The sequence below is a fragment of the Antechinus flavipes genome, chromosome X (assembly GCF_016432865.1).
Source record: "Antechinus flavipes isolate AdamAnt ecotype Samford, QLD, Australia chromosome X, AdamAnt_v2, whole genome shotgun sequence".
Classification (NCBI taxonomy): domain Eukaryota; kingdom Metazoa; phylum Chordata; class Mammalia; order Dasyuromorphia; family Dasyuridae; genus Antechinus; species Antechinus flavipes.
This window is the reverse complement of record NC_067404.1, coordinates 7,725,060-7,750,646: the sequence shown is the minus strand read 5'-3', so window position 1 is coordinate 7,750,646 and position 25,587 is coordinate 7,725,060. Positions and strand designations below refer to the sequence as shown.

The 25,587-nt window shown below is 57.6% G+C and overlaps 2 protein-coding genes and 1 long non-coding RNA gene across 3 annotated transcripts in view; all 3 read left to right on the top strand.

Annotated features, from left to right (window-relative positions):
* The window catches only part of F8 (coagulation factor VIII), a 154,900-nt gene extending 147,241 nt beyond the window's left edge, over window positions 1-7,659 (top strand). Inside the window, exon 26 of the mRNA XM_051968894.1 lies at window positions 7,058-7,659. Within this exon, the coding sequence (XP_051824854.1) occupies window positions 7,058-7,213 (156 nt within the window). The 3' untranslated portion in view covers window positions 7,214-7,659. The remainder of the gene's footprint in view (window positions 1-7,057) is intronic.
* A 4,086-nt stretch (window positions 7,660-11,745) lies between these two features.
* Window positions 11,746-19,574, top strand: LOC127542790 (uncharacterized). The gene is made up of 6 exons (XM_051968604.1): window positions 11,746-11,993; window positions 14,408-14,534; window positions 16,510-16,786; window positions 17,178-17,326; window positions 18,862-19,283; window positions 19,371-19,574. Exons 1-5 carry the CDS (start codon window positions 11,746-11,748, stop codon window positions 19,015-19,017), a joined length of 957 nt encoding a protein of 318 aa, XP_051824564.1. The 3' UTR covers window positions 19,018-19,283; window positions 19,371-19,574.
* A 2,542-nt stretch (window positions 19,575-22,116) lies between these two features.
* On the top strand, window positions 22,117-23,821 carry LOC127542964 (uncharacterized). The gene is made up of 2 exons (XR_007948944.1): window positions 22,117-22,432; window positions 23,400-23,821. It is a non-coding gene; the product is annotated as an uncharacterized LOC127542964 (long non-coding RNA).
* The last annotated feature ends 1,766 nt before the right edge of the window (window positions 23,822-25,587 follow it).

Here is a 25,587-nt window from a genome sequence, read left to right as displayed (position 1 = left end):
CTGTAGAGGACCCCCTGAGTGGTGGGGGACTGTCCTTTCCCTATAAGGAACCCATTGAGGGGTTAGGACTGTCCTTTCTCTGTAGGGAAGCCCCTGAGTGGGGAGGGACTGTCCTTTCCTTTTAAGGAACCCTTTGAGGGGGTGGGCCTGTCCTTTTTCTGTAAGGAACCCCCTGAGAGGGACAGACTCTCCTTTCCCTGTAAGGAACCCCTTGAGGGGGTGGGCCTGTCCTTTCTTTGTTCAGAACCCCCTGAGTGGTGAGGGACCATCTTTTCCCTGTAGGGAAGCCCCTGAGTGGGGAGGGACTGCCTTTCCTTGTAAGGAACCCCCTGATGAGGATGGATTGTCCTTTCCCTGTAGGGAATCACTGCGTGGGGAGGGACTGTCCTTTCCCTCTAGGGAACCCCTGAGTGGGAGGGGACCTTCTTTTCCCTTTAGGAAACCCCTCAGTGTGGAGGACTTGTCCTTTCCTTGTAAGGAAACCCTTGAGGGGGTGGGACTGTCCTTTCACTGTAGGGAACCCCCTGAGTGGGGAGGGACTTTCCTTTCCCTGTAAGGAACCCCTTGAGTGGGAGACACTGTCCTTTCCCTGTTGTGAACCCCTGAGTGAGTGGGGGGGCTTTCTTTTCCCTGCAGGGAAGCCCCTGAGTGGGGAGGGATTGTCCTTTCATTGTAAGGAACTCTTTGAGTCGGTGGGAGTGTCCTTTCCCTGTTGGGAACCTGTGAGGGGGGCTTCTTTTCTCTGTAGGGAAGCCCCTGAGTGGGGAGGGACTGTCCTTTCCCTGTAGGGAACCCCAGAGTGGGGGGGACCTTTCTTTTCCCTGTAGGGAAGCCCCTGAGTGAGGAGGACCTGTCCTTTCCCTATAAGGATCCCCCTAAGGGGGACGGACTGTCCTTTCCCTGTAAGGAACCCCTTGAGTGGGAGACACTGTCCTTTCCCTGTTGTGAACCCCTGAGTGAGTGGGGGGGCTTTCTTTTCCCTGTGGGGAAGCTCCTGAGTGGGGAGAGACTGTGCTTTCAGTTTAGGGAAGCCCCTGAAGGGGGAGGGATTGTCCTTTCATTGTAAGGAACTCTTTGAGGCAGTGGGAGTGTCCTTTCCCTGTTGGGAACCTGTGAGGGGGGGCTTCTTTTCTCTGTAGGGAAGCCCCTGAGTGGGGAGGGACTGTCCTTTCCCTGTAGGGAACCGCTGAGTGGGGGGGGGCGACTTTCTTTGCCCTGTAAGGAAGCCCCTGAGTGGGGAGGGACTGTTCTTTCCTTGTAAGGAACCCTTTAAGGGGAGGGACTATCCTTTTCACTGTAAGGAACCCCCTGAGTGGTGGGGGACTGTTCTTTCCCTATAAGGAACCCCTTGAGGGGTTAGGACTGTCCTTTCTCTGTAGGGAAGCCCCTAAGTGGGCAGGGAATGTCCTTTCCTTTTAAGGAACCCTTTGAGGGGGTGGGACTGTCTTTTGGATTATATGGAACCCCCTGAGTGGGGAGGGATTGTCCTTTCCTTGTAAGGAATCCCTTTAAGGGGAGGGACTGTCCTTTTGCTGTAGGGAACCCCCTGAGTGGGGAGGGACTTTCCTTTCCCTGTAGGGAACCCCTTGAGTGGGAGGCACTGTCCTTTCCCTGTAGGGAACCCCAGAGTGGGGGGGGACCTTTCTTTTCCCTGTAGGGAAGCCCCTGAGTGAGGAGGACCTGTCCTTTCCCTATAAGGATCCCCCTAAGGGGGACGGACTGTCCTTTCCCTGTAAGGAACCCCTTGAGTAGGAGACACTGTCCTTTCCCTGTTGTGAACCCCTGAGTGGGTGGGGGGCTTTCTTTTCCCTGTAGGGAAGCCCCTGAGTGGGGAAGGACTGTTCTTTTCTTGTAGGGAATCACTGAGTGGGGAGGGAATGTCCTTTCCTTGTAAAGAACCCCATGAGGGGGTGGGACTGTCCTTTCCTTGTAAGCAACCCCTTGAGGGGGTGGGCCTGTCCTTTCGTTGGCCGGAAGCCCCTGAGTGGTGAGGGACTGTCTTTTCCCTGTAGGGAAGCCCCTGAGTGGGGAGGGACTGTCCTTTCCCTGTAAGGAACCCCCTAAGTGGGGATGGACTGTCCTTTCCCTGTAGGGAACCCCTTGAGTGGGAGGCACTGTCCTTTCCCTGTAGGGAACCCCAGAGTGGGGGGGGGACCTTTCTTTTCCCTGTAGGGAAGCCCCTGAGTGAGGAGGACCTGTCCTTTCCCTATAAGGATCCCCCTAAGGGGGACGGACTGTCCTTTCCCTGTAAGGAACCCCTTGAGTGGGAGACACTGTCCTTTCCCTGTTGTGAACCCCTGAGTGGGTGGGGGGTTTTCTTTTCCCTGTAGGGAAGCCCCTGAGTGGGGAGGGATTGTCCTTTCATTGTAAGGAACTCTTTGAGTCGGTGGGAGTGTCCTTTCCTTGTTGGGAACCTGTGAGGGGGGGCTTCTTTTCCCTGTAGGGAAGCCCCTGAGTGGGGAGGGACTGTGCTTTCAGTTTAGGGAACCCCCTGAGTGGGGGGTGGACTTTCTTTGCCCTGTAGGGAAGCCCCTGAGTGAGGAGGACCTGTCCTTTCCCTATAAGGATCCCCCTAAGGGGGACGGACTGTCCTTTCCCTGTAGGGAACCCCTTGAGTGGGAGGCACTGTCCTTTCCCTGTAGGGAACCCCAGAGTGGGGAGGGCACCTTTCTTTTCCCTGTAGGGAAGCCCCTGAGTGAGGAGGACCTGTCCTTTCCCTATAAGGATCCCCCTAAGGGGGACGGACTGTCCTTTCCCTGTAAGGAACCCCTTGAGTGGGAGACACTGTCCTTTCCCTGTTGTGAACCCCTGAGTGGGTGGGGGGCTTTCTTTTCCCTGTAGGGAAGCCCCTGAGTGGGGAGGGACTGTCCTTTCCCTGTAGGGAACCCCAGAGTGGGGGGGGGGGACCTTTCTTTTCCCTGTAGGGAAGCCCCTGAGTGAGGAGGACCTGTCCTTTCCCTATAAGGATCCCCCTAAGGGGGACGGACTGTCCTTTCCCTGTAAGGAACCCCTTGAGTGGGAGACACTGTCCTTTCCCTGTTGTGAACCCCTGAGTGGGTGGGGGGTTTTCTTTTCCCTGTAGGGAAGCCCCTGAGTGGGGAGGGATTGTCCTTTCATTGTAAGGAACTCTTTGAGTCGGTGGGAGTGTCCTTTCCTTGTTGGGAACCTGTGAGGGGGGGCTTCTTTTCCCTGTAGGGAAGCCCCTGAATGGGGAGAGACTGTGCTTTCAGTTTAGGGAACCCCCTGAGTGGGGGGTGGACTTTCTTTGCCCTGTAGGGAAGCCCCTGAGTGGGGAGGGACTGTCCTTTCCCTGTAGGGAACCCCTGAGTGGGGGATGGACTTTCTTTGCCCTGAAGGGAAGCCCCTGAGTGCGGAGGGACTTTCCTTTTCCTGTAAGGACCCCCTTGAGTGGGAGGCACTGTCCTTTCCCTGTAGGGAACCACTGGGGGGGGTGACTTTCTTTTCCCTGTAGGGAAGCCCCTGAGTGGGGAGAGACTGTGCTTTCAGTTTAGGGAAGCCCCTGAAGGGGGAGGGATTGTCCTTTCATTGTAAGGAACTCTTTGAGGCGGTGGGAGTGTCCTTTCCCTGTTGGGAACGTGTGGGGGGGGGGTGCTTCTTTTCTCTGTAGGGAAGCCCCTGAGTGGGGAGGGACTGTGCTTTCAGTTTAGGGAACCCCCTGAGTGGGGGGTGGACTTTCTTTGCCCTGTAGGGAAGCCCCTGAGTGAGGAGGACCTGTCCTTTCCCTATAAGGATCCCCCTAAGGGGGACGGACTGTCCTTTCCCTGTAAGGAACCCCTTGAGTGGGAGACACTGTCCTTTCCCTGTAGGGAACCCCAGAGTGGGTGGGGGGCTTTCTTTTCCCTGTAGGGAAGCCCCTGAGTGGGGAGGGATTGTCCTTTCATTGTAAGGAACTCTTTGAGTCGGTGGGAGTGTCCTTTCCTTGTTGGGAACCTGTGAGGGGGGGCTTCTTTTCCCTGTAGGGAAGCCCCTGAGTGGGGAGGGACTGTGCTTTCAGTTTAGGGAACCCCCTGAGTGGGGGGTGGACTTTCTTTGCCCTGTAGGGAAGCCCCTGAGTGAGGAGGACCTGTCCTTTCCCTATAAGGATCCCCCTAAGGGGGACGGACTGTCCTTTCCCTGTAGGGAACCCCTTGAGTGGGAGGCACTGTCCTTTCCCTGTAGGGAACCCCAGAGTGGGGAGGGCACCTTTCTTTTCCCTGTAGGGAAGCCCCTGAGTGAGGAGGACCTGTCCTTTCCCTATAAGGATCCCCCTAAGGGGGACGGACTGTCCTTTCCCTGTAAGGAACCCCTTGAGTGGGAGACACTGTCCTTTCCCTGTTGTGAACCCCTGAGTGGGTGGGGGGCTTTCTTTTCCCTGTAGGGAAGCCCCTGAGTGGGGAGGGACTGTCCTTTCCCTGTAGGGAACCCCAGAGTGGGGGGGGGACCTTTCTTTTCCCTGTAGGGAAGCCCCTGAGTGAGGAGGACCTGTCCTTTCCCTATAAGGATCCCCCTAAGGGGGACGGACTGTCCTTTCCCTGTAAGGAACCCCTTGAGTGGGAGACACTGTCCTTTCCCTGTTGTGAACCCCTGAGTGGGTGGGGGGTTTTCTTTTCCCTGTAGGGAAGCCCCTGAGTGGGGAGGGATTGTCCTTTCATTGTAAGGAACTCTTTGAGTCGGTGGGAGTGTCCTTTCCTTGTTGGAACCTGTGAGGGGGGGCTTCTTTTCCCTGTAGGGAAGCCCCTGAATGGGGAGAGACTGTGCTTTCAGTTTAGGGAACCCCCTGAGTGGGGGGTGGACTTTCTTTGCCCTGTAGGGAAGCCCCTGAGTGGGGAGGGACTGTCCTTTCCCTGTAGGGAACCCCTGAGTGGGGGATGGACTTTCTTTGCCCTGAAGGGAAGCCCCTGAGTGCGGAGGGACTTTCCTTTTCCTGTAAGGACCCCCTTGAGTGGGAGGCACTGTCCTTTCCCTGTAGGGAACCGCTGAGTGGGGGGGGGCGACTTTCTTTTCCCTGTAGGGAAGCCCCTGAGTGGGGAGGGACTGGTCTTTCCTTGTAAGGAACCCATTAAGGGGAGGGACTACCTTTCGCTGTAGGGAACCCCCTGAGTGGTGGGGGACTGTCCTTTCCCTATAAGGAACCCCTTGAGGGGGTAGGACTGTCCTTTCTCTGTAGGGAAGCCCTTAAGTGGGCAGGGAATGTCCTTTCCCTGTAAGGAACCCCTTGAGGGGGTGGGACTGTCCTTTGGATAGTATGGAACCCCCTGAGTGAGGAGGGACTATCCTTTCCTTGTAAGGAACCCCTTGAGGGGGAGGCATTGTCCTTTCCCTGTAGGGAGGCCCCTGAGTGGGGAAGGACTGTTCTTTTCTTGTAGGGAATCACTGAGTGGGGAGGGAATGTCCTTTCCTTGTAAGGAACCCCTTGAGGGGGTGGGCCTGTCCTTTCATTGGCCAGAAGCCCCTGAGGGGGGTGCGACTGTCCTTTCTTTGTTCGGAACCCCCTGAGTGGTGAGGGACTGTCTTTTCCCTGTAGGGAAGCCCCTGAGGGGGACGGACTGTCCTTTCCCTGTAGGGAAGCCCCTAAGTGGGCAGGGAATGTCCTTTCCTTTTAAGGAACCCTTTGAGGGGATGGGACTGTCTTTTGGATTGTATGGAACCCCCTGAGTGGGGAGGGATTGTCCTTTCCTTGTAAGGAATCCCTTTAAGGGGAGGGACTGTCCTTTTGCTGTAGGGAACCCCCTGAGTGGGGAGGCACTGTCCTTTCCCGGTAGGGAACCCCTTTAGGGGGAGGGACTATCCTTTTGTTGTAGGGAACCCCTTGAGGGGGTGGGCCTGTCCTTTCCCTGGAGGGAAGCCCCTGATTGGGGAGGCACTGTCCTTTCTTTGTAAGGAACCCCCTGAGGGGGACAGATTGTCCTTTCCTTGTAAGGAACCCCTTGAGTGGGACGCACTCTTTTTTTCCTGTTGGGAACCCCTGAGTGGGGAAGGATTGTCCTTTCCCTGTAAGGAACCGGCTCAGGGGTTGGGCTGGTTCTTTCGGTGGAAGGAACCCCCTGAGGGGGAGGGACTGTCCTTTCTGTAAGGATCCCAGTGTTTTGTTCATTTATTCATTTTCCACAGGAGAAAACTAAACTTAGCAGATGCAGTGACTTTTCCAAGCTCCCACAGCTCTTGGGAGCCAGAAACAGGCTTTGGGCCTAGAAAGGCCTCTCCTTCCTCCAGTCCTGGGCTGCCTTTTGATGCCAAAGGAGCACTGGAGAAAGGCAGGGAAGACAGTGGGCAGCGAGCTTTGGCGACGGGAGGGGCCACAGTGCCAGGACACCCCTCCCTGCTTACAAGCTCCAGGGGGGGGGGCAGAAAGATTTCAGACTGACTGGGGCTCTCCCCTGGGGCTCTGGGAAGCACAGTGGTTGGGGATTTTACAACAGACTCCCTTGCTCGTGGAGCCCTATTGTATTTTATGCCTTTAAAAGCACTGTTCTGAGCAGCTCTTCCTTGGCTTCACCATCCCAAACCCGGTGCAGAACCCCCAGAAAGGAAGGAGTGAAGGCCCTTCCTGGGTCTGAAGTGGGAAATTACCAGGGGGCAGCAGGTGCGTCAGAGCGAGGCAGTGAGGAGGCCCAGCCGGGGTCCTGAGCTGCCCCCAGAGTCTCAAGCTTGTCTCTGCTTCAGGCTGCAGGAGGTGAAGGGGAGGCCGTCTGGGGGCAGCACCTCCTGCAGGGCTTGGGTCCCCCCTGGCCTGGGTCCGTTCCGGCCCAAAGCCTCCCCCTTCCCGGGTGGGCTCTGTTCTTTGGCTCATCACATCCTTGAGGGTCCGAGCCTGCTCTTCAGACCTTCCCATGGGCGGGGGCCCACGGGACCAGCCCCCCCAGGCCTGCTGCTGCCCTCGCGCAGGGGGGGAGGGGAGCCCCGGGGATGGCCGCGCAGCCGGCCCCTCTCCCTTACCTCTTGGTGTCAGGTGGGGATGTCTGCCCCTCCTCCCGTTGCTCCCCCTTGGCCGTGGGCTGTCTGAACCGCGCTGCCTGCGCTTCTCCCTGAGCAACAAGGCACCTCGTTTTTCTTTCAGATCTTTAAGGGAAATCGGGATTATTCCAGCCCCGTGGTGAACCCCGTGGAGCCTCCCCTGTTTGCCAGCCACCTGAGGATCCACCCCTGGCGCTGGGCCAACCACATTGCTCTGAGGGTGGAGGTTCTGGGCTGTGACACTCAGCAGCTGTCCTAAGGGCGTCAGCGTGGGACGCGAATGGCCCCTTCCACCCCCCCCCCCCAGCTCAGCCACCCTGCGATGAGGGAGGTCAACATGGGCCTGAGATACTGCAGGGCAAGAAGGCCTTCTGGGATTGCTGACGACCTCTGGGCCCAGCCTAGAGAGGAGAAGAGAGGAGGGGGCCCCTCCCTCCCAGCTGTGACCCCCCTCCCTCCCAGCTGTGACCCCCCTCCCTCCCAGCTGTGACCCCCCTCCCTCCCAGCTGTGATCCCGCTGCCTCCCAGCTGTGATCCCCCTCCCTCCCAGCTGTGATCCTGTTCCCTCCCAGCTGTGATCCCGCTGCCTCCCAGCTGTGATCCCCCTCCCTCCCAGCTGTGATCCTGTTCCCTCCCAGCTGTGATCCCGCTGTCTCCCAGCTGTGACCCCCCTCCCTCCCGACTGTAATCTTGGATCTTGGCCTCCCTCACCTGGAACAGGGCAGCTTAGCCCAGAAGAATACTCCAGATTGGGGAGGAAATAAACTGTGCAATGGGGGCTCACCTGTTTTGGGGGTAGCTGAGGGCTGGGAGGTGGATTATCTGTGACTTTCTAGCATCCCATTAAACATCTCTGCAAAGTGGGTCCTGCTGATGCATGTCCCGCCAGCTGGCGTAGCCTGAATGAAGGCCAGCCGCTTTCCGGCGCTGCTAACCAATAGTGGCCTCTGCAGCGTCACTGCCGGCACTTCTGACGCCTTTCTGGAAGCCTCCTTGGCTGCGTTTTCCATAAAACGAGTGGGACAGAATCTATCTATGAGGGGGCGGGGAACGCAAGAGAGCCAGAAAAAGAAGAGAAAGACAAACAGACAAGAGAGGAGGAGAAGGGAAGAGGAGGGATGGAGAGCAGAAAAAAGAGGAGAGGAGAGAGGGAAAGAGAAAGGAGAGAGGAAGGGGTATGGGAGAGGGGGAGATTTAAAAAAAGCTCTCTCCTCTCTTTGGCTCTAGTGAAGGGGAAAGTGGCAATGGGCCCTGGAGAGGGCAATGGACCCCTGGAGAGGGCAATGGACCCCTGGAGAGAGCAATGGGCCCCTAGAGAGAGCAATGGACCCCTGCAGTGGGTAATGGACCCCTGGAGAGGGCAATGGACCCCTGCAGTGGGTAATGGACCCCTGGAGAGAGCAATGGACCCTTGCAGTGGGTAATGGACCCCTGGAGAGGGCAATGGACCCCTGCAGTGGGTAATGGACCCCTGGAGAGAGCAATGGGCCCCTAGAAAGGGCAATGGACCCCTGCAGTGGGTAATGGACCCCTGGAGAGAGCAATGGACCCCTGCAGAGTGCAGAGGGGTCAGAGCTGAGCTCCAGAGTAGGGAAGGGGGAACAGAGACCATCAGGGAGCCAGAGGGGAGAAGGGACAGAGGTTCTAGCCTCTAGCCCAGCCTGTAGAGCAATTATTAGAGCAGACATCCCAGGCCAACAGGAGGCCTGTAACCTCACGACCAGTTCTGGTCAGAGAAAGTCCCTGGCGGGGACTGAGCAGAGCTCACCAGCTGGCTGGCGAAGACCAAGGCCGGCAGCGTCCCCTGTCCTTCCGACTCAGCGCCAGGAGCAGCGGGGCTCGGGCCAGGGAGGCAGCGGCCACACTCTGCCACGGATCTGCTCCTTCCCAGAACCGGAAGCTTGTCGGCCCTGACTCCGAGCTACTCCTGAGAGCCGCGAGTGATGCTCCCCGAGGAAGCGGGAGCCGCCGGCCCAGCCCGGACCTTCCCGCCACAGCGCCAAGGCCGAAGTCGGGAAGAGTGTCTGGAGGATGGGCCGCCCCCAAAACAGCTCCGCTCTGATGAGCCTGAAAAAGGACAAAGGAAAATGTCAGCAAAAAACAACCGGCCTGGAGAGGAGATGGAGGAGAAAAGCGTGAGCATCAGCCGAGCGTCTGAACCCAAAAAGAAAAAGCAAAAAGAATCCTAGGCGCAAACTGTCCTGCTGTCTGAGAAGCGGAAGCCCAGGGGACACAGGATCGACCCGGGACCTCCAGGAAAACCAAAGGAAACGTCCCGGGGGCATCACGGCCAACATGCAGGCCCCGGGTGAAAGAGACGGGCTCCGTGTGGCATCAAGGTCTTTAATAACCCGAGTCCAGCTGCCTTTCTCTGTCCCCTCACCGGGCTCCTCGCTGGTACCCGTGGCCCGGCCAAACGGCACGTCCCGCGGTCCCTCAGATCCGGCCCGTGGGTGACAGTGTGAGGGAGGAGAAGGCCCGGGGTGGGCAGCGGCCACGCCGCTGGTCCCTTTCCTCTCCCAACCCCCCGGGGGAAGGGCCGCCCTCGGGCCATCGCTCATGCGGGCAAGGACAGTCACCTGAGCCTTCGTTTTCTACCTCAGTTCTGGCCGTCCGCCCCCGCGGCCCTGCTCTTGGCTTTGGGATTCTTCCCCAGCATCTCTCCCGTGAAGGGAGACCCGTGTCCTGTCCGGGACCGAGCTAGGCCTGGGTCCTAAATGCGGCCCCCACGTGTCCAGAACTTCCCTCCACACCCAGGGAAGAACAAAAATGATCTTTCAGCAGCTGGCAGCTGGCTCGGGGCCCTCCGTGCGGGCGGATGCTCAAAGGGCCAGTAGTCTGGGGCCTCCACACCCAGAACCCAAGGGGCTGCTTTGGGAACCTGGAAGGGCTGCCTCCCCTTAGGGCCTGGGGCCCTCTGTGACCCCAGGAGGGGCTTGGTATCCTCTGCAGCCTCCACCCCCCCACCCCACCTGAGCGCTGAGACACACATGGGGACCCTGGGCCGGCCACGTCCTCCCTCTGGCTGGGGAGAAGACAAAGGCCTGGAACATAACGAGGAGTAACCGGGGCCTCCGCCTTCTGGGGCCCCGCGGCCTTGCCTGATCACCGGTACTCAGAGACTCGCCGGGGATGCCTTCACCTGGGCCGTAATTCCGGTCAGGGTCAAAGGCGTTGCCATCAGCGTTGAGAGCCGGGACTGTGAGGAGCGGTTTTGGGGCCCGCTGAGACTAAGAGCGTTTTCCGGGCTGGTGGAGGAAGGGTAGGGGGCACTGCTTAGGGGACGAGGCGTTCGGTGTGGATTTGGCCGGGAGGGGATGGGGAGGCGGTTTGAGGGAGCTCACATCTGGGCAAGCCTGTGCCAGGACACCGGGGAATCAGGCGGGCGGCCCCGGTGAGCGAGAGCACAGTGGCTCCTCCGTGGGGGCAAAGAGCGTGGAGGCGGGGCACTGGGCCTCATTCGCCAAGGGGGGAAGCCCCGCTTCGTAGAGCCCATTGTCCAGGGCAGCAGGCAGCCCCTGGCTGGAGCTCAGGCTGCTTGGGCTCCGTTGTCAGGGCAACAGGGAATGTTGGCTAACAGACCTAGTGACCTCATAGAGGCTGCCCACTGGTCTCATCCCATCGTCCCGGAGGCTCAGCAGCACACTGGGGCCGGAGCCGGACAGGACCTGAGGGCAGAGGAAGACCACGACCGATCTTGCCTTGGGGGAGCGCTCACCACTTGGAGTCACTGCTGTGGTGAGTGCCATTCACCGCCAGGGTGGGGACCAGGGGAGGCCTTCTGGGAAATGGGACCTCCTGGGCTTTTTAGGGCTTTTTGAGAAAATCACTTCCCAGGCTTCAGTCTCCAGAACTTGAGCCTCCCCCCCCCCCAGATTATCTAGTTTGGCCCCAGGGCCCAGAGGTGGAAAGGGGCAATAGTTTGCCCCAAATCCCACCAGTCCTACATGGCACCTCCCATAGCAGAATCCAGGAAACCCTTCAGACTTCTCTAAACCTCCAGACCTAACAAAAGAAACTCATGCAGAGAAACCAAAGGCTGCATGGGAACATCCCCCAAAGGCTGCATGGGAACGCCCCCAAAGGCTGCATGGGTGACCAATGTGGAAATGCGTTTCTTTTTTCATTCAAGCTTTTTGTTTTCAAAATGTCCCTGTGGACACTTTTCAGCATCCACCCTTAACAAATCCTTGTGTTCTAATCTTCCCTCCCTCCCCCCACCCTTCACCGTAGACCTCAAGAGGCCCAATGTATGGCAAACATGAAATAGGTTCCAGAGGATTGTATCTGTTCGGCCTCCATTGCTGTCTTGGGGAGGGGGGAGCAAAAGGGAGGGAGAAAACTTTAGGACACAGAGTCTTGCTAAAATCAGCGTCACAAAGTTCCCTTACACGTACTGGGCAAAATAACAAGCTAGTGGACCCGGCTTTAAAAGACTGGTGTGGACACGTACCAGCGAAGGCCCCGCTCTCCCCGGAGCCTCACTTTCTCTATCCACAAACTGAGGGGGGGCATTGTGGGAAGGCCGCTGGGGGTACGTGACCCCTCCCCAATTGCACAGCCAGGAAGGAGTGAGTGTCGGTGCTCACCCCCCCTCCCTGAGCCCACCATCTCTGCCGCCCCCGGGGCCTGGTCTCGGAGGCCCCTTCCAGGTCAGAGGTTCCGTGCTCCTGACAGATCGGGTCCCACGCGATTCAGCCGTGACCTCCGCGTCCTTTTCTGTCCTCAGACCGCCGGCCGCAGCAGCCTATGCCGGCCCGAGAGGAGAGTGAGCCCTTGTGCGAGAGACGCATGAAGCACTCTCTGTTCAAGAGCACCTTGCTTCTTCTCTACCTGACCCTCTTGATCTCCTGCTACCCCTACCTGGAGTCCGCCATCTACTCTCCCCCAGCAACTTTTATCGAGGCTGTGAAAAAGAAGGCGGTCCACAAGGCCCTCCTGAGACGCATCCTGGCTCTCAAGCATGATGGTTATGCCTTCGGCATCAGCCCCAAGTACGGCTCAGTGCAAGACCCCCTGAGTGAGTTTCTCAGCGCAGTGTGAGGTGGGAGGTAGACGTGCAGCAAGCGCCACAAGACCCGGGCCCTACTCTCTCACTATGGTTCCTGCCATTGCTTTCTCGCGGTTCAAATAAATCATGATGTCCTGGCTGGGCTGCTTCGCACTCACATCTGGGACGGGCTGGGAAGGGGGGCCGGGCGTGCGGACCACCACCCGGGAGAGCCGCCGTGTCTCCGGCACCCGTTACCTTGCCGGGCGCCGGTGGGCACTTGTCTTCCCTCATCCCTACCACCTCCCCGGAGCTTAGTGGCGTTCTTATGCACATTTTACAAGAGAGGAAACAGAGACAATAGAGTCTGCCGGGGTCACTTCGATGAGTAAAGGTGTAAACACAAGCATTGTACTAATTAGTTCTTCTTAGTACCTGGTTTCAGGTTCTGCCCAAAACATAATCTTGTAAGATCAGATCAACAATCTATCAACTCTAATGAGTTAGCAGTTTGTAAAGATTCCAACATCTCCCCCTTTCTTTTGTTTTAGAACATAGGGTGGTCATGACCTCCCTGACTTCTCAAGGAGGTGAGAACCTCCTCCCCCCAAAAAAGGTGATCACGCCTTCCCTGACACCTCAGGAAGGGAGATGAAAACACCAAAGGAAATAGGAAGTCAAATCAGATTAGCGGGTTTCTGAAAGGGCTCACTTGAAACCGGTACACATAAATCCATCAATATGGGCCAGAACTTTGAAACAGATATACATGGTATACGTAAATCCATCAATATGGGAGGCATTACACATAATTTACAATAGCACACAGCAATATAACACAGGCTAGTAGTAATGTAACAAACAACATGAATCAACCTGAAAATTTATGTGTGTCCATAAGTCCCAGAAATAGTCCAAAAGGATTCCATTGTCCTTTAGTTCATGTGCCAGGAATCTAATAATTCCTGTAAGCTCTGAAGTACTGCAAAAGTCTCAACAATTTTTCATCTCAAGGAATCCAATGATTCTTGCTAGTTTTTCAAGAACGGAAACAGTCTCATCTTGTCTTAGGAAATCCAATGATTCCTGAAGATTTTAAAAGTCCTTTTAACAGTCTCATTATCAACCATCTGATTCTTTCTCCATCTGTGAATGGTTGGGGCTGGATCTGAATTCAGATCTTGCTGGCTACAAGCCCCAAAGCCCCCTTGCCCCCAAAGCCCTACCTCTGGCTGCTTTCGTTTTCCCTGCACTCCCCACACTGTGTCTGCTGTGCCCATAGACTGAGACTGGCCTTATCCAGGAACTGCCTTAAGAGGGTGGTCCAAACATATACTGTATCTAGGATATACTGCAACATATCTAACATATATAGGACTGCTTGCCATCTAGGGGAGGGGGTGGAGGGAGGGAGGGGAAAAATCGGAACAGAAGCAAGTGCAAGGGATAATGTTGTAAAAAAATTACCCTGGCATGGGTTCTGTCAATAAAAAGTTACTATTAAATAAAATTTAAAAAAATATTAAAAAAAAAAAAAGAGGGTGGGCAAAATGGGAGGTGAGGAGCCTCAGCATGGCCATTGAGGGGTCATTGTTGACAGGATCAGGCCTTCCCCGGCTGAGGAGATCTGTCCCCTACTTCCCTGTGGATCTCTGCCCCGATCTCCTGGCCCCTGCTGGCCCCTGCCACCAATCCCTCCCTCTGTCCAGTCTTGGGGTCTCTTCAGCCTGACCTCCCAGGACCCTGATACCCCCTACCCCCTTCTCTTCCCTTCTTTGGACTCCAGATCTCCATTCCTCATCTCCTTGTGGATCTCTGCCCTTTATGACCATGGGGGAGCCTCTGTCCCTGATAAACCTGCCACTTTTATGCCTTTCACATTTCCCTTCCCCTGAGTGCCTGATCTCTTCCCATTGAGCTTTCTGTGGATCTTTATTTTATCTTTCCTCACTGTGTCCCCTGCCATCTCCTCTAGGTGTTTTCCTTTTTCTCTCAGAGGATTTCTGTGCCTTATCTCTGCCCCAGATCTCCTTGTCCCCTGCTATCCCTTTCTAATTTCCCTTTCCCTGAGCTCCTGATCTTTTCCTATTGGTCTTCGCTGGATCTTTTCCTCTGACCTCCTCCCATTCTGCTTTCCCTACCACCTCCACTTCCCGTACTTTGGACTCTACATCTCTGTCATCTCCCTGTTCTCTGCCCCTGGTCTCCATAGAGATCTCTGCTGGGATCTCCCTGCCACCTGCCGTTCCTTTCAACTTTCTCCTCCCTTTTCCTAAGCCCCTGATGTCTTCTCCCTAATCTTCCTTGGACCTTTTCCTTTGATCTCCCCCCACGTGACTGTTCCCTGTCATCTCCTCTTCCAGTACTTTGCCCTTTAGGTGTTTGTCATCTCTGGGTGAATCTCTGCCCCTGGTTTCCATGAGGGGTCTCTGCCGGGATCTCCCTGCCCCCTGCTGTTTTCAGCTTTCTGCTCCTCATCCCTGAGCTCCTGATCGCTTCCCCTCCATCTCCTTGTGGATCTTTTCTTGTATCTCCCCACCCTGCTGTCTCCTGGCACCTCCCCTTTCAGTATGTTGGACCCCAGATCTCGGTAATCATCCTGTGGAAGTTTTCCCTGCACTCCATAGGGGGTCTCTTTCCCCGACAACCTTTTCTTCTCTTCCTTGGACTCCATATCTCCTCCCCTGATCTCTTTGGGAGATTCCCCCCCCCCCCCGATCTCCATGAAGGGTAAATTTCACAGATCTTCCTGCCCCCTCCTCCCCCCGCTGTCTTTTTCAACTTTCTGTCCCGTTTTCCTGAGCTCCTGAGCTCTTTTCCCTGGTCTTCCTCTGGGTTTTCTCCGTTTTTTCCTTTGATGTCCCCCCACTCTGCTGTCCCCTGGCATCTTCTCTGCCAGTACTCTGCATCTCTATCATCTCCCTGTGAATCTCTGTCCTTGTTCTGCATGGAGGGGGGTCTTTCCCCGGATCTCGCAGTCCCCTGTTGTTGTTTTTAACTTTCTCCTCTTCTACCCTGTGCTCCTGATCACTTTCCCAAGATCTTCCTGTGAATCTCTGCCCGGAAACTCCCAGCAACCTCTTGTCTCCTGAAACCCTTTCTTCCTGTCCTTGGACTCCCTATCTCTTTCCCCTGACCTCCCTGCAGAATGTTGCCCCCTACAACCTTTTCTTCCTGCCTTTTGACTCCATATATATTCCCCTGATCTCTTAGAGGGATTTCTCTCTGATCTACTTGACCCCCCTCTTCCCTCTGCTGTCCCTTTCAACTTTCTCTTTTCCTGATCTCCTGATCTGGTGCCATTGGCCTTCCTGTGATTTTTTCCTTTGATCTCCCACCATTGTGCCGTCCCCTGCCACCGGCTCTTACACTACTTTGGGCTCTAGATTTCTGTCACCTGAGAAATGACAAACTGCTCTAGTACCTGTACCAAGAGAAGCCCAGATGGGGTCAGGGAGAGTGGACGGGCTGAAACGGCGGAAAACCTTCCCGTCTGCAGGCCCGGAGCTTGTCCCCTCTAGGCTAGAGCCCTGAGCTGGGGAGCCCGCTGGGTGCTCCCCGGCCATGGGGGAGGGAGGTGGCCCTCGGCCCCTTTGGGCCTGCTTCTGGTGCCTCTGCCCAGTATGGGCAGATCGCTGCCAAGGTGGAACCCTGTGGCTCTTCACAGGGAAGGGGGATGGACGCGCTGCCTGTCTGCCTCCAAAGCACAGAACCCGGCTGTGAGGGAGCAGTTGTAGGGACACACAGGGAAGGGAGGGGAAGAAGGGGAGGGAGAAACTTCCTGAAGATTGGGGCGATCCTCCCGTGCTGTGGGGAAGGTTTGCAGCAGCCTGGGGGGAGGGGGGCGCTGCTGTTGGACGAAGATCCCTGCTCAGATCTGCGCTCTGCGATCTCCAAGTCAGAAGCAAGGGGGGAAGTGGGACCCCATGAGCGCTGCTTCTGCTGGGTTCGGTGAGTGTCAGGCGGGTACCAGGGGCCAGACCCATTACATATGCCCGAGGCTGTCAGTGTCACTGGCCGGGCAGTAATCCGTGTCGGGGGCAGAGATGGTCTACTTAACCAGGAACGGGCCCAAGGGCCCTCTGGATGTCTGCAAGCGGCCCCTTTTCTACACCTGGGCTGGGATCTGGACACTGCAATGGGCACGAGCACCAGGCAGGAGAGTGGGGAGGCGGGCACAGCCCCAGGGGCCTCGAGGATGGGGGGGCACGAGGGGGGTGGAGAGGAGGAAACAACTGTTTGTGGCAGGAGCATCTCGGGCCTGGAACCGGAAGGGTAGGGAGGGCCGGCACGAGCTCCGCAGGCTGAGAGTGGGGAGGGCGGGTGCGGGCACGAGGGCCTCGAGGATGAGCGCCTGGGGGAGGGGGCACGGAGAAGACCGTTTCAGGCACGAGCGCCTCAAGGAACAGAGGCAGCGGGGCCGAGGGAGCGCGAGCGCGAGCCCGAGCTGAGCGGGCACGAGCGCTTCCAGGGCAGAGGGAGCTTGCGTTGGGGCCGAGAACAGGACGGGTCCGAGAGCTGTGACTCGGCTCCCCAAGTTGGGGTGGGGCTCCGGGGGCTTCTAGGCACGCGCCCGTTTGTTTGTAAGAGACCTTGGCTGGCCGGCCGTGGGCGTGGCCGTGGGAAGGGGTGGCTCGGGGTCCCGCGGGCTCCTGGGGCCATTGCCTCGGGTCCCTTCTACGCCCGGCCCCTTGCGGGGCTTCTTTGGGAACGTAGATGCCTCAGGGATCAAAGAAAATGCGTTCGAGCCTCCCATCATCGCCCAGTTCCTCCGCCTGCTGCCCTCTCACTTCAGCGTGCGAAGTACGCTGCGCATGGAGCTGCTGGGCTGTGAGCTGAACAGTGAGTCCCCCGAGCCCCCCATGAGGGACCTGGGTCACGGGGGTCCTGAGGGCGTGACCCGCGGGCTCCGCCAGCCCATCCCCCCCACCCCACCACCCCACCCCCGCTTCTACGCTGCCGGTGCCTGGTATTTGGGGGCCTGGTAGGAGGCCTAGCCCATGCTCCCATGATACAGTGGCACTGTGTGATCGCAAACCTCCCGGAGTTCTCCATGGTGCTGGACGTTTCCACCCATCAAAAAATAGCCCTGCCAAATTCCTTCTGTCACGCGGCCGTGATTTGGGGGAAGCACTTGTGTTTACCCCACATTTGAGCATCCAAAGAGACGCCGGGAGGGGCGGCGGCTGGCCACGGGCGCGAGACGGCCAGTTCTGACCCCCGCCCCCTCCAGGCTGCAGCCTCCCCCTGGGTGTGGAAAACGGAGCCATCTCGGACGCCCAGCTCACAGCTTCGTCCCACAAGGCCAACGTGTTTGCCAACTGGGCCCCTTCCCGCGCCCGACTGAACCTCGAGGGCCGAACCAATGCCTGGAGGCCCCGGGTACGTAACTCCTGGAGGGGGCGGCCTGAAACACCCGTGGGGGGAGAGGGCGGGGGTGGGAGTCCCGGACGGGGCAGGTCTGTGGGAAAACGCCGCCCTCCCCCCCACGCACAACGGAGCCAGCGGCCGCAGGCCCCTCAACCAGCTGCCTGACCCGACTGAGGCGCAAGGGAAGGCGTCGCTCCTGCAGCCCTGGGTGAGGGGAAGACGCGCAGCTTTCCCCACGGTGCCTCACCGGGGGCGGGGGCGGGCTTGCCTCGTCATTGCCGGCGACCCTCCGGCCAGTCCCCCAGCTTCTGGGGGGGAGGGGCTGCCTAACCCTCCACCCTGCCTCACCATCTTAGCTCCAGCTCCCTTCCCATCCCGCGCCCGCGGCCCCCGGGTTTTGCGTCGGGGGAAAATCCTCCTCCTGTTGCCCCTTCCCTCCCTCTATTCCTCCCTTCTCCCTCCCCTGTCCCCCCTCCCCGTCTCTTCCTCCCTGTACCATTTGGCTGTAGGGCCCCTCTCTGAGGCCAGAGAATTCTTGAGCTCCTTTGCCTCCTGAGCAGCTGATCACTTTGCTTTAAGGGCCTGGGCTGCGATCTCCGCCCGTGGGGTCTGGAGCAGGGCTCCTCAAACTCCTTAAATAGGGGCCAGGTCACTGTGCCTCAGACTGTTGGGGCCGGACTTTAGTAAGGACAAAAACTATTGTTTTGTGGGCCTTTAAATAAATAAATTTCATAGCCCTGGGGGAGGGGGATAATCGGCCTCAGCTGCCACATCTGGCCCGAGGGCCGGGGATTGAGGACCCCTGGTCTAGAGCTTCACTTCCCGAATCTGTACCATGAGGGCTGGACACGGTTCCTTTGGGGATGGCACGAAGTCCCCTCGTCCGATGCCTTGGGTTCTGCTGCCACATCCCAGAAGCACATCCCGACATCGCCCTGGAAATCATTAGACCCCCCACGGTTCAGAATTCGAAACTGGGTCCTCCTGTAAAGGACACAAAAGAGGCGCAGAAATTAGGGAAGAAAATACCGCTTTCCAAACCAGAATTGGTCACTGAGCTTCTCGGAGGCTTCACTCGCCTCCTCTGGCAAACAAGGGCCCTGACCTCAGCCCTGAAGAGTCCTCGCGGTTTCTTTCTCTGACCCAGCAGGTCCCCGTAGGGAAAGTGGGGCCACTTCTCTAGGGCTCCCGTGGCCAATGTCCCCATCACCTCTTCCCCAACGGCTTCCTTTCAGACCCCAGTGGAGACAACTTAGGACTTTTGAGTTCAAGAGCAGTTCCCCTTTCTTCCCACGCAGCAACCCCAGGCCCGTGCTTCCCGTGGGCGGGGACCCAAGGGACCAGCCCCCCCAGGCCTCCTGCTGCCCTCGCGCAGGGGGGGAGGGGAGCCCCGGGGATGGCCACGCAGCCGGCCCCTCTCCCTTACCTCTTGGTGTCAGGTGGGGATGTCTGCCCCTCCTCCCGTTGCTCCCCCTTGGCCGTCGGGTGTCTGAAGCGCGCTGCCTGTGCTTCTCCCTGAGCAACAAGGCACTTCGTTTTTCTTTCAGATCTTTAAGGGAAATCGGGATTATTCCAGCCCCGTGGTGAACCCCGTGGAGCCTCCCCTGTTTGCCAGCCACCTGAGGATCCACCCCTGGCGCTGGGCCAACCACATTGCTCTGAGGGTGGAGGTTCTGGGCTGTGACACTCAGCAGCTGTCCTAAGGGCGTCAGCGTGGGACGCGAATGGCCCCTTCCACCCCCCCCCAGCTCAGCCACCCTGCGATGAGGGAGGTCAACATGGGCCTGAGATACTGCAGGGCAAGAAGGCCTTCTGGGATTGCTGACGACCTCTGGGCCCAGCCTAGAGAGGAGAAGAGAGAAGGGGGCCCCTCCCTCCCAGCTATGATTCCCCTGCCTCCCAGCTGTGATCCCCCTCCTTCCCAGCTGTGATCCCCCTCCCTCCCAGCTGTGATCCCGCTGCCTCCCAGGTGTGTCCCCCTCCCTCCCAGCTGTGATCCCCCTCCCTCCCAGCTGTGACCCCCCTCCCTCCCAGCTGTGATCCCGCTGCCTCCCAGCTGTGATCCCCCTCCCTCCCGACTGTAATCTTGGATCTTGGCCTCCCTCACCTGGAACAGGGCAGCTTAGCCCAGAAGAATACTCCACATTGGGGAGGAAATAAACTGTGCAATGGGGGCTCGCCTGTTTTGGGGGGTAGCTGAGGGCTGGGAGGCGGATTATCTGTGACTTTCTAGCATCCCATTAAACATCTCTGCAAAGTGGGTCCTGCTGATGCATGTCCCGCCAGCTGGCGTAGCCTGAATGAAGGCCAGCCGCTTTCCGGCGCTGCTAACCAATAGTGGCCTCTGCAGCGTCACTGCCGGCACTTCTGACGCCTTTCTGGAAGCCTCCTTGGCTGCGTTTTCCATAAAACGAGTGGGACAGGATCTATCTATGAGGGGGCGGGGAACGCAAGGGAGCCAGAAAAAGAAGAGAAAGACAAACAGACAAGAGAGGAGGAGAAGGGAAGAGGAGGGATGGAGAGCAGAAAAAAGAGGAGAGGAGAGAGGGAAAGAGAAAGGAGAGAGAAAGGGGTATGGGAGAGGGGGAGATTTAAAAAAAGCTCTCTCCTCTCTTTGGCTCTAGTGAAGGGGAAAGTGGCAATGGGCCCTGGAGAGGGCAATGGACCCCTGGAGAGGGTAATGGACCCCTGGAGAGAGCAATGGGCCCCTAGAGAGAGCAATGGACCCCTGCAGTGGGTAATGGACCCCTGGAGAGAGCAATGGACCCCTGCAGTGGGTAATGGACCCCTGGAGAGGGCAATGGACCCTTGCAGTGGGTAATGGACCCCTGGAGAGAGCAATGGACCCCTGCAGTGGGTAATGGACCCCTGGAGAGGGCAATGGACCCCTGCAGTGGGTAATGGACCCCTGGAGAGGGCAATGGACCCCTGCAGAGTGCAGAGGGGTCAGAGCTGAGCTCCAGAGTAGGGAAGGGGGAACAGAGACCATCAGGGAGCCAGAGGGGAGAAGGGACAGAGGTTCTAGCCTCTAGCCCAGCCTGTAGAGCAATTATTAGGGCAGACATCCCAGGCCAAAAGGAGGCCTGTAACCTCACGACCAGTTCTGGTCAGAGAAAGTCCCTGGCGGGGACTGAGCAGAGCTCACCAGCTGGCTGGCGAAGACCAAGGCCGGCAGCGTCCCCTGTCCTTCCGACTCAGCGCCAGGAGCAGCGGGGCTCGGGCCAGGGAGGCAGCGGCCACACTCTGCCACGGATCTGCTCCTTCCCAGAACCGGAAGCTTGTCGGCCCTGACTCCGAGCTACTCCTGAGAGCCGCGAGTGATGCTCCCCGAGGAAGCGGGAGCCGCCGGCCCAGCCCGGACCTTCCCGCCACAGCGCCAAGGCCGAAGTCGGGAAGAGTGTCTGGAGGATGGGCCGCCCCCAAAACAGCTCCGCTCTGATGAGCCTGAAAAAGGACAAAGGAAAATGTCAGCAAAAAACAACCGGCCTGGAGAGGAGATGGAGGAGAAAAGCGTGAGCATCAGCCGAGCGTCTGAACCCAAAAAGAAAAAGCAAAAAGAATCCTAGGCGCAAACTGTCCTGCTGTCTGAGAAGCGGAAGCCCAGGGGACACAGGATCGACCCGGGACCTCCAGGGAAAACCAAAGGAAACGTCCCGGGGGCATCACGGCCAACATGCAGGCCCCGGGTGAAAGAGACGGGCTCCGTGTGGCATCAAGGTCTTTAATAACCCGAGTCCAGCTGCCTTTCTCTGTCCCCTCACCGGGCTCCTCGCTGGGTACCCGTGGCCCGGCCAAACGGCACGTCCCGCGGTCCCTCAGATCCGGCCCGTGGGTGACAGTGTGAGGGAGGAGAAGGCCCGGGGTGGGCAGCGGCCACGCCGCTGGTCCCTTTCCTCTCCCAACCCCCCGGGGGAAGGGCCGCCCTCGGGCCATCGCTCATGCGGGCAAGGACAGTCACCTGAGCCTTCGTTTTCTACCTCAGTTCTGGCCGTCCGCCCCCGCGGCCCTGCTCTCGGCTTTGGGATTCTTCCCCAGCATCTCTCCCGTGAAGGGGGACCCGTGTCCTGTCCGGGACCGAGCTAGGCCTGGGTCCTAGAATGCGGCCCCCACGTGTCCAGAACTTCCCTCCACACCCAGGGAAGAACAAAAATGATCTTTCAGCAGCTGGCAGCTGGCTCGGGGCCCTCCGTGCGGGCGGATGCTCAAAGGGCCAGTAGTCTGGGGCCTCCACACCCAGAACCCAAGGGGCTGCTTTGGGAACCTGGAAGGGCTGCCTCCCCTTAGGGCCTGGGGCCCTCTGTGACCCCAGGAGGGGCTTGGTATCCTCTGCAGCCTCCACCCCCCCACCCCACCTGAGCGCTGAGACACACATGGGGACCCTGGGCCGGCCACGTCCTCCCTCTGGCCGGGGAGAAGACAAAGGCCTGGAACATAACGAGGAGTAACCGGGGCCTCCGCCTTCTGGGGCCCCGCGGCCTTGCCTGATCACCCGGTACTCAGAGACTCGCCGGGGATGCCTTCACCTGGGCCGTAATTCCGGTCAGGGTCAAAGGCGTTGCCATCAGCGTTGAGAGCCGGGACTGTGAGGAGCGGTTTTGGGGCCCGCTGAGACTAAGAGCGTTTTCCGGGCTGGTGGAGGAAGGGTAGGGGGCACTGCTTAGGGGACGAGGCGTTCGGTGTGGATTTGGCCGGGAGGGGATGGGGAGGCGGTTTGAGGGAGCTCACATCTGGGCAAGCCTGTGCCAGGACACCGGGAATCAGGCGGGCGGCCCCGGTGAGCGAGAGCACAGTGGCTCCTCCGTGGGGGCAAAGAGCGTGGAGGCGGGGCACTGGGCCTCATTCGCCAAGGGGGGAAGCCCCGCTTCGTAGAGCCCATTGTCCAGGGCAGCAGGCAGCCCCTGGCTGGAGCTCAGGCTGCTTGGGCTCCGTTGTCAGGGCAACAGGGAATGTTGGCTAACAGACCTAGTGACCTCATAGAGGCTGCCCACTGGTCTCATCCCATCGTCCCGGAGGCTCAGCAGCACACTGGGGCCGGAGCCGGACAGGACCTGAGGGCAGAGGAAGACCACGACCGATCTTGCCTTGGGGGAGCGCTCACCACTTGGAGTCACTGCTGTGGTGAGTGCCATTCACCGCCAGGGTGGGGACCAGGGGAGGCCTTCTGGGAAATGGGACCTCCTGGGCTTTTTAGGGCTTTTTGAGAAAATCACTTCCCAGGCTTCAGTCTCCAGAACTTGAGCCTCCCCCCCCCCCCGATTATCTAGTTTGGCCCCAGGGCCCAGAGGTGGAAAGGGGCAATAGTTTGCCCCAAATCCCACCAGTCCTACATGGCACCTCCCATAGCAGAATCCAGGAAACCCTTCAGACTTCTCTAAACCTCCAGACCTAACAAAAGAAACTCATGCAGAGAAACCAAAGGCTGCATGGGAACATCCCCCAAAGGCTGCATGGGTGACCAATGTGGAAATGCGTTTCTTTTTTCATTCAAGCTTTTTGTTTTCAAAATGTCCCTGTGGACACTTTTCAGCATCCACCCTTAACAAATCCTTGTGTTCTAATCTTCCCTCCCTCCCCCCACCCTTCACCGTAGACCTCAAGAGGCCCAATGTATGGCAAACATGAAATAGGTTCCAGAGGATTGTATCTGTTCGGCCTCCATTGCTGTCTTGGGGAGGGGGAGCAAAAGGGAGGGAGAAAACTTTAGGACACAGAGTCTTGCTAAAATCAGCGTCACAAAGTTCCCTTACACGTACTGGGCAAAATAACAAGCTAGTGGACCCGGCTTTAAAAGACTGGTGTGGACACGTACCAGCGAAGGCCCCGCTCTCCCCGGAGCCTCACTTTCTCTATCCACAAACTGAGGGGGGGCATTGTGGGAAGGCCGCTGGGGGTACGTGACCCCTCCCCAATTGCACAGCCAGGAAGGAGTGAGTGTCGGTGCTCACCCCCCCTCCCTGAGCCCACCATCTCTGCCGCCCCCGGGGCCTGGTCTCGGAGGCCCCTTCCAGGTCAGAGGTTCCGTGCTCCTGACAGATCGGGTCCCACGCGATTCAGCCGTGACCTCCGCGTCCTTTTCTGTCCTCAGACCGCCGGCCGCAGCAGCCTATGCCGGGCCCGAGAGGAGAGTGAGCCCTTGTGCGAGAGACGCATGAAGCACTCTCTGTTCAAGAGCACCTTGCTTCTTCTCTACCTGACCCTCTTGATCTCCTGCTACCCCTACCTGGAGTCCGCCATCTACTCTCCCCCAGCAACTTTTATCGAGGCGGTGAAAAAGAAGGCGGTCCACAAGGCCCTCCTGAGACGCATCCTGGCTCTCAAGCATGATGGTTATGCCTTCGGCATCAGCCCCAAGTACGGCTCAGTGCAAGACCCCCTGAGTGAGTTTCTCAGCGCAGTGTGAGGTGGGAGGTAGACGTGCAGCAAGCGCCACAAGACCCGGGCCCTACTCTCTCACTATGGTTCCTGCCATTGCTTTCTCGCGGTTCAAATAAATCATGATGTCCTGGCTGGGCTGCTTCGCACTCACATCTGGACGGGCTGGGAAGGGGGCCGGGCGTGCGGACCACCACCCGGGAGAGCCGCCGTGTCTCCGGCACCCGTTACCTTGCCGGGCGCCGGTGGGCACTTGTCTTCCCTCATCCCTACCACCTCCCCGGAGCTTAGTGGCGTTCTTATGCACATTTTACAAGAGAGGAAACAGAGACAATAGAGTCTGCCGGGGTCACTTCGATGAGTAAAGGTGTAAACACAAGCATTGTACTAATTAGTTCTTCTTAGTACCTGGTTTCAGGTTCTGCCCAAAACATAATCTTGTAAGATCAGATCAACAATCTATCAACTCTAATGAGTTAGCAGTTTGTAAAGATTCCAACATCTCCCCCTTTCTTTTGTTTTAGAACATAGGGTGGTCATGACCTCCCTGACTTCTCAAGGAGGTGAGAACCTCCTCCCCCCAAAAAAGGTGATCACGCCTTCCCTGACACCTCAGGAAGGGAGATGAAAACACCAAAGGAAATAGGAAGTCAAATCAGATTAGCGGGTTTCTGAAAGGGCTCACTTGAAACCGGTACACATAAATCCATCAATATGGGCCAGAACTTTGAAACAGATATACATGGTATACGTAAATCCATCAATATGGGAGGCATTACACATAATTTACAATAGCACACAGCAATATAACACAGGCTAGTAGTAATGTAACAAACAACATGAATCAACCTGAAAATTTATGTGTGTCCATAAGTCCCAGAAATAGTCCAAAAGGATTCCATTGTCCTTTAGTTCATGTGCCAGGAATCTAATAATTCCTGTAAGCTCTGAAGTACTGCAAAAGTCTCAACAATTTTTCATCTCAAGGAATCCAATGATTCTTGCTAGTTTTTCAAGAACGGAAACAGTCTCATCTTGTCTTAGGAAATCCAATGATTCCTGAAGATTTTAAAAGTCCTTTTAACAGTCTCATTATCAACCATCTGATTCTTTCTCCATCTGTGAATGGTTGGGGCTGGATCTGAATTCAGATCTTGCTGGCTACAAGCCCCAAAGCCCCCTTGCCCCCAAAGCCCTACCTCTGGCTGCTTTCGTTTTCCCTGCACTCCCCACACTGTGTCTGCTGTGCCCATAGACTGAGACTGGCCTTATCCAGGAACTGCCTTAAGAGGGTGGTCCAAACATATACTGTATCTAGGATATACTGCAACATATCTAACATATATAGGACTGCTTGCCATCTAGGGGAGGGGGTGGAGGGAGGGAGGGGAAAAATCGGAACAGAAGCAAGTGCAAGGGATAATGTTGTAAAAAAATTACCCTGGCATGGGTTCTGTCAATAAAAAGTTACTATTAAATAAAATTTAAAAAAATATTAAAAAAAAAAAAAGAGGGTGGGCAAAATGGGAGGTGAGGAGCCTCAGCATGGCCATTGAGGGGTCATTGTTGACAGGATCAGGCCTTCCCCGGCTGAGGAGATCTGTCCCCTACTTCCCTGTGGATCTCTGCCCCGATCTCCTGGCCCCTGCTGGCCCCTGCCACCAATCCCTCCCTCTGTCCAGTCTTGGGGTCTCTTCAGCCTGACCTCCCAGGACCCTGATACCCCCTACCCCCTTCTCTTCCCTTCTTTGGACTCCAGATCTCCATTCCTCATCTCCTTGTGGATCTCTGCCCTTTATGACCATGGGGGGAGCCTCTGTCCCTGATAAACCTGCCACTTTTATGCCTTTCACATTTCCCTTCCCCTGAGTGCCTGATCTCTTCCCATTGAGCTTTCTGTG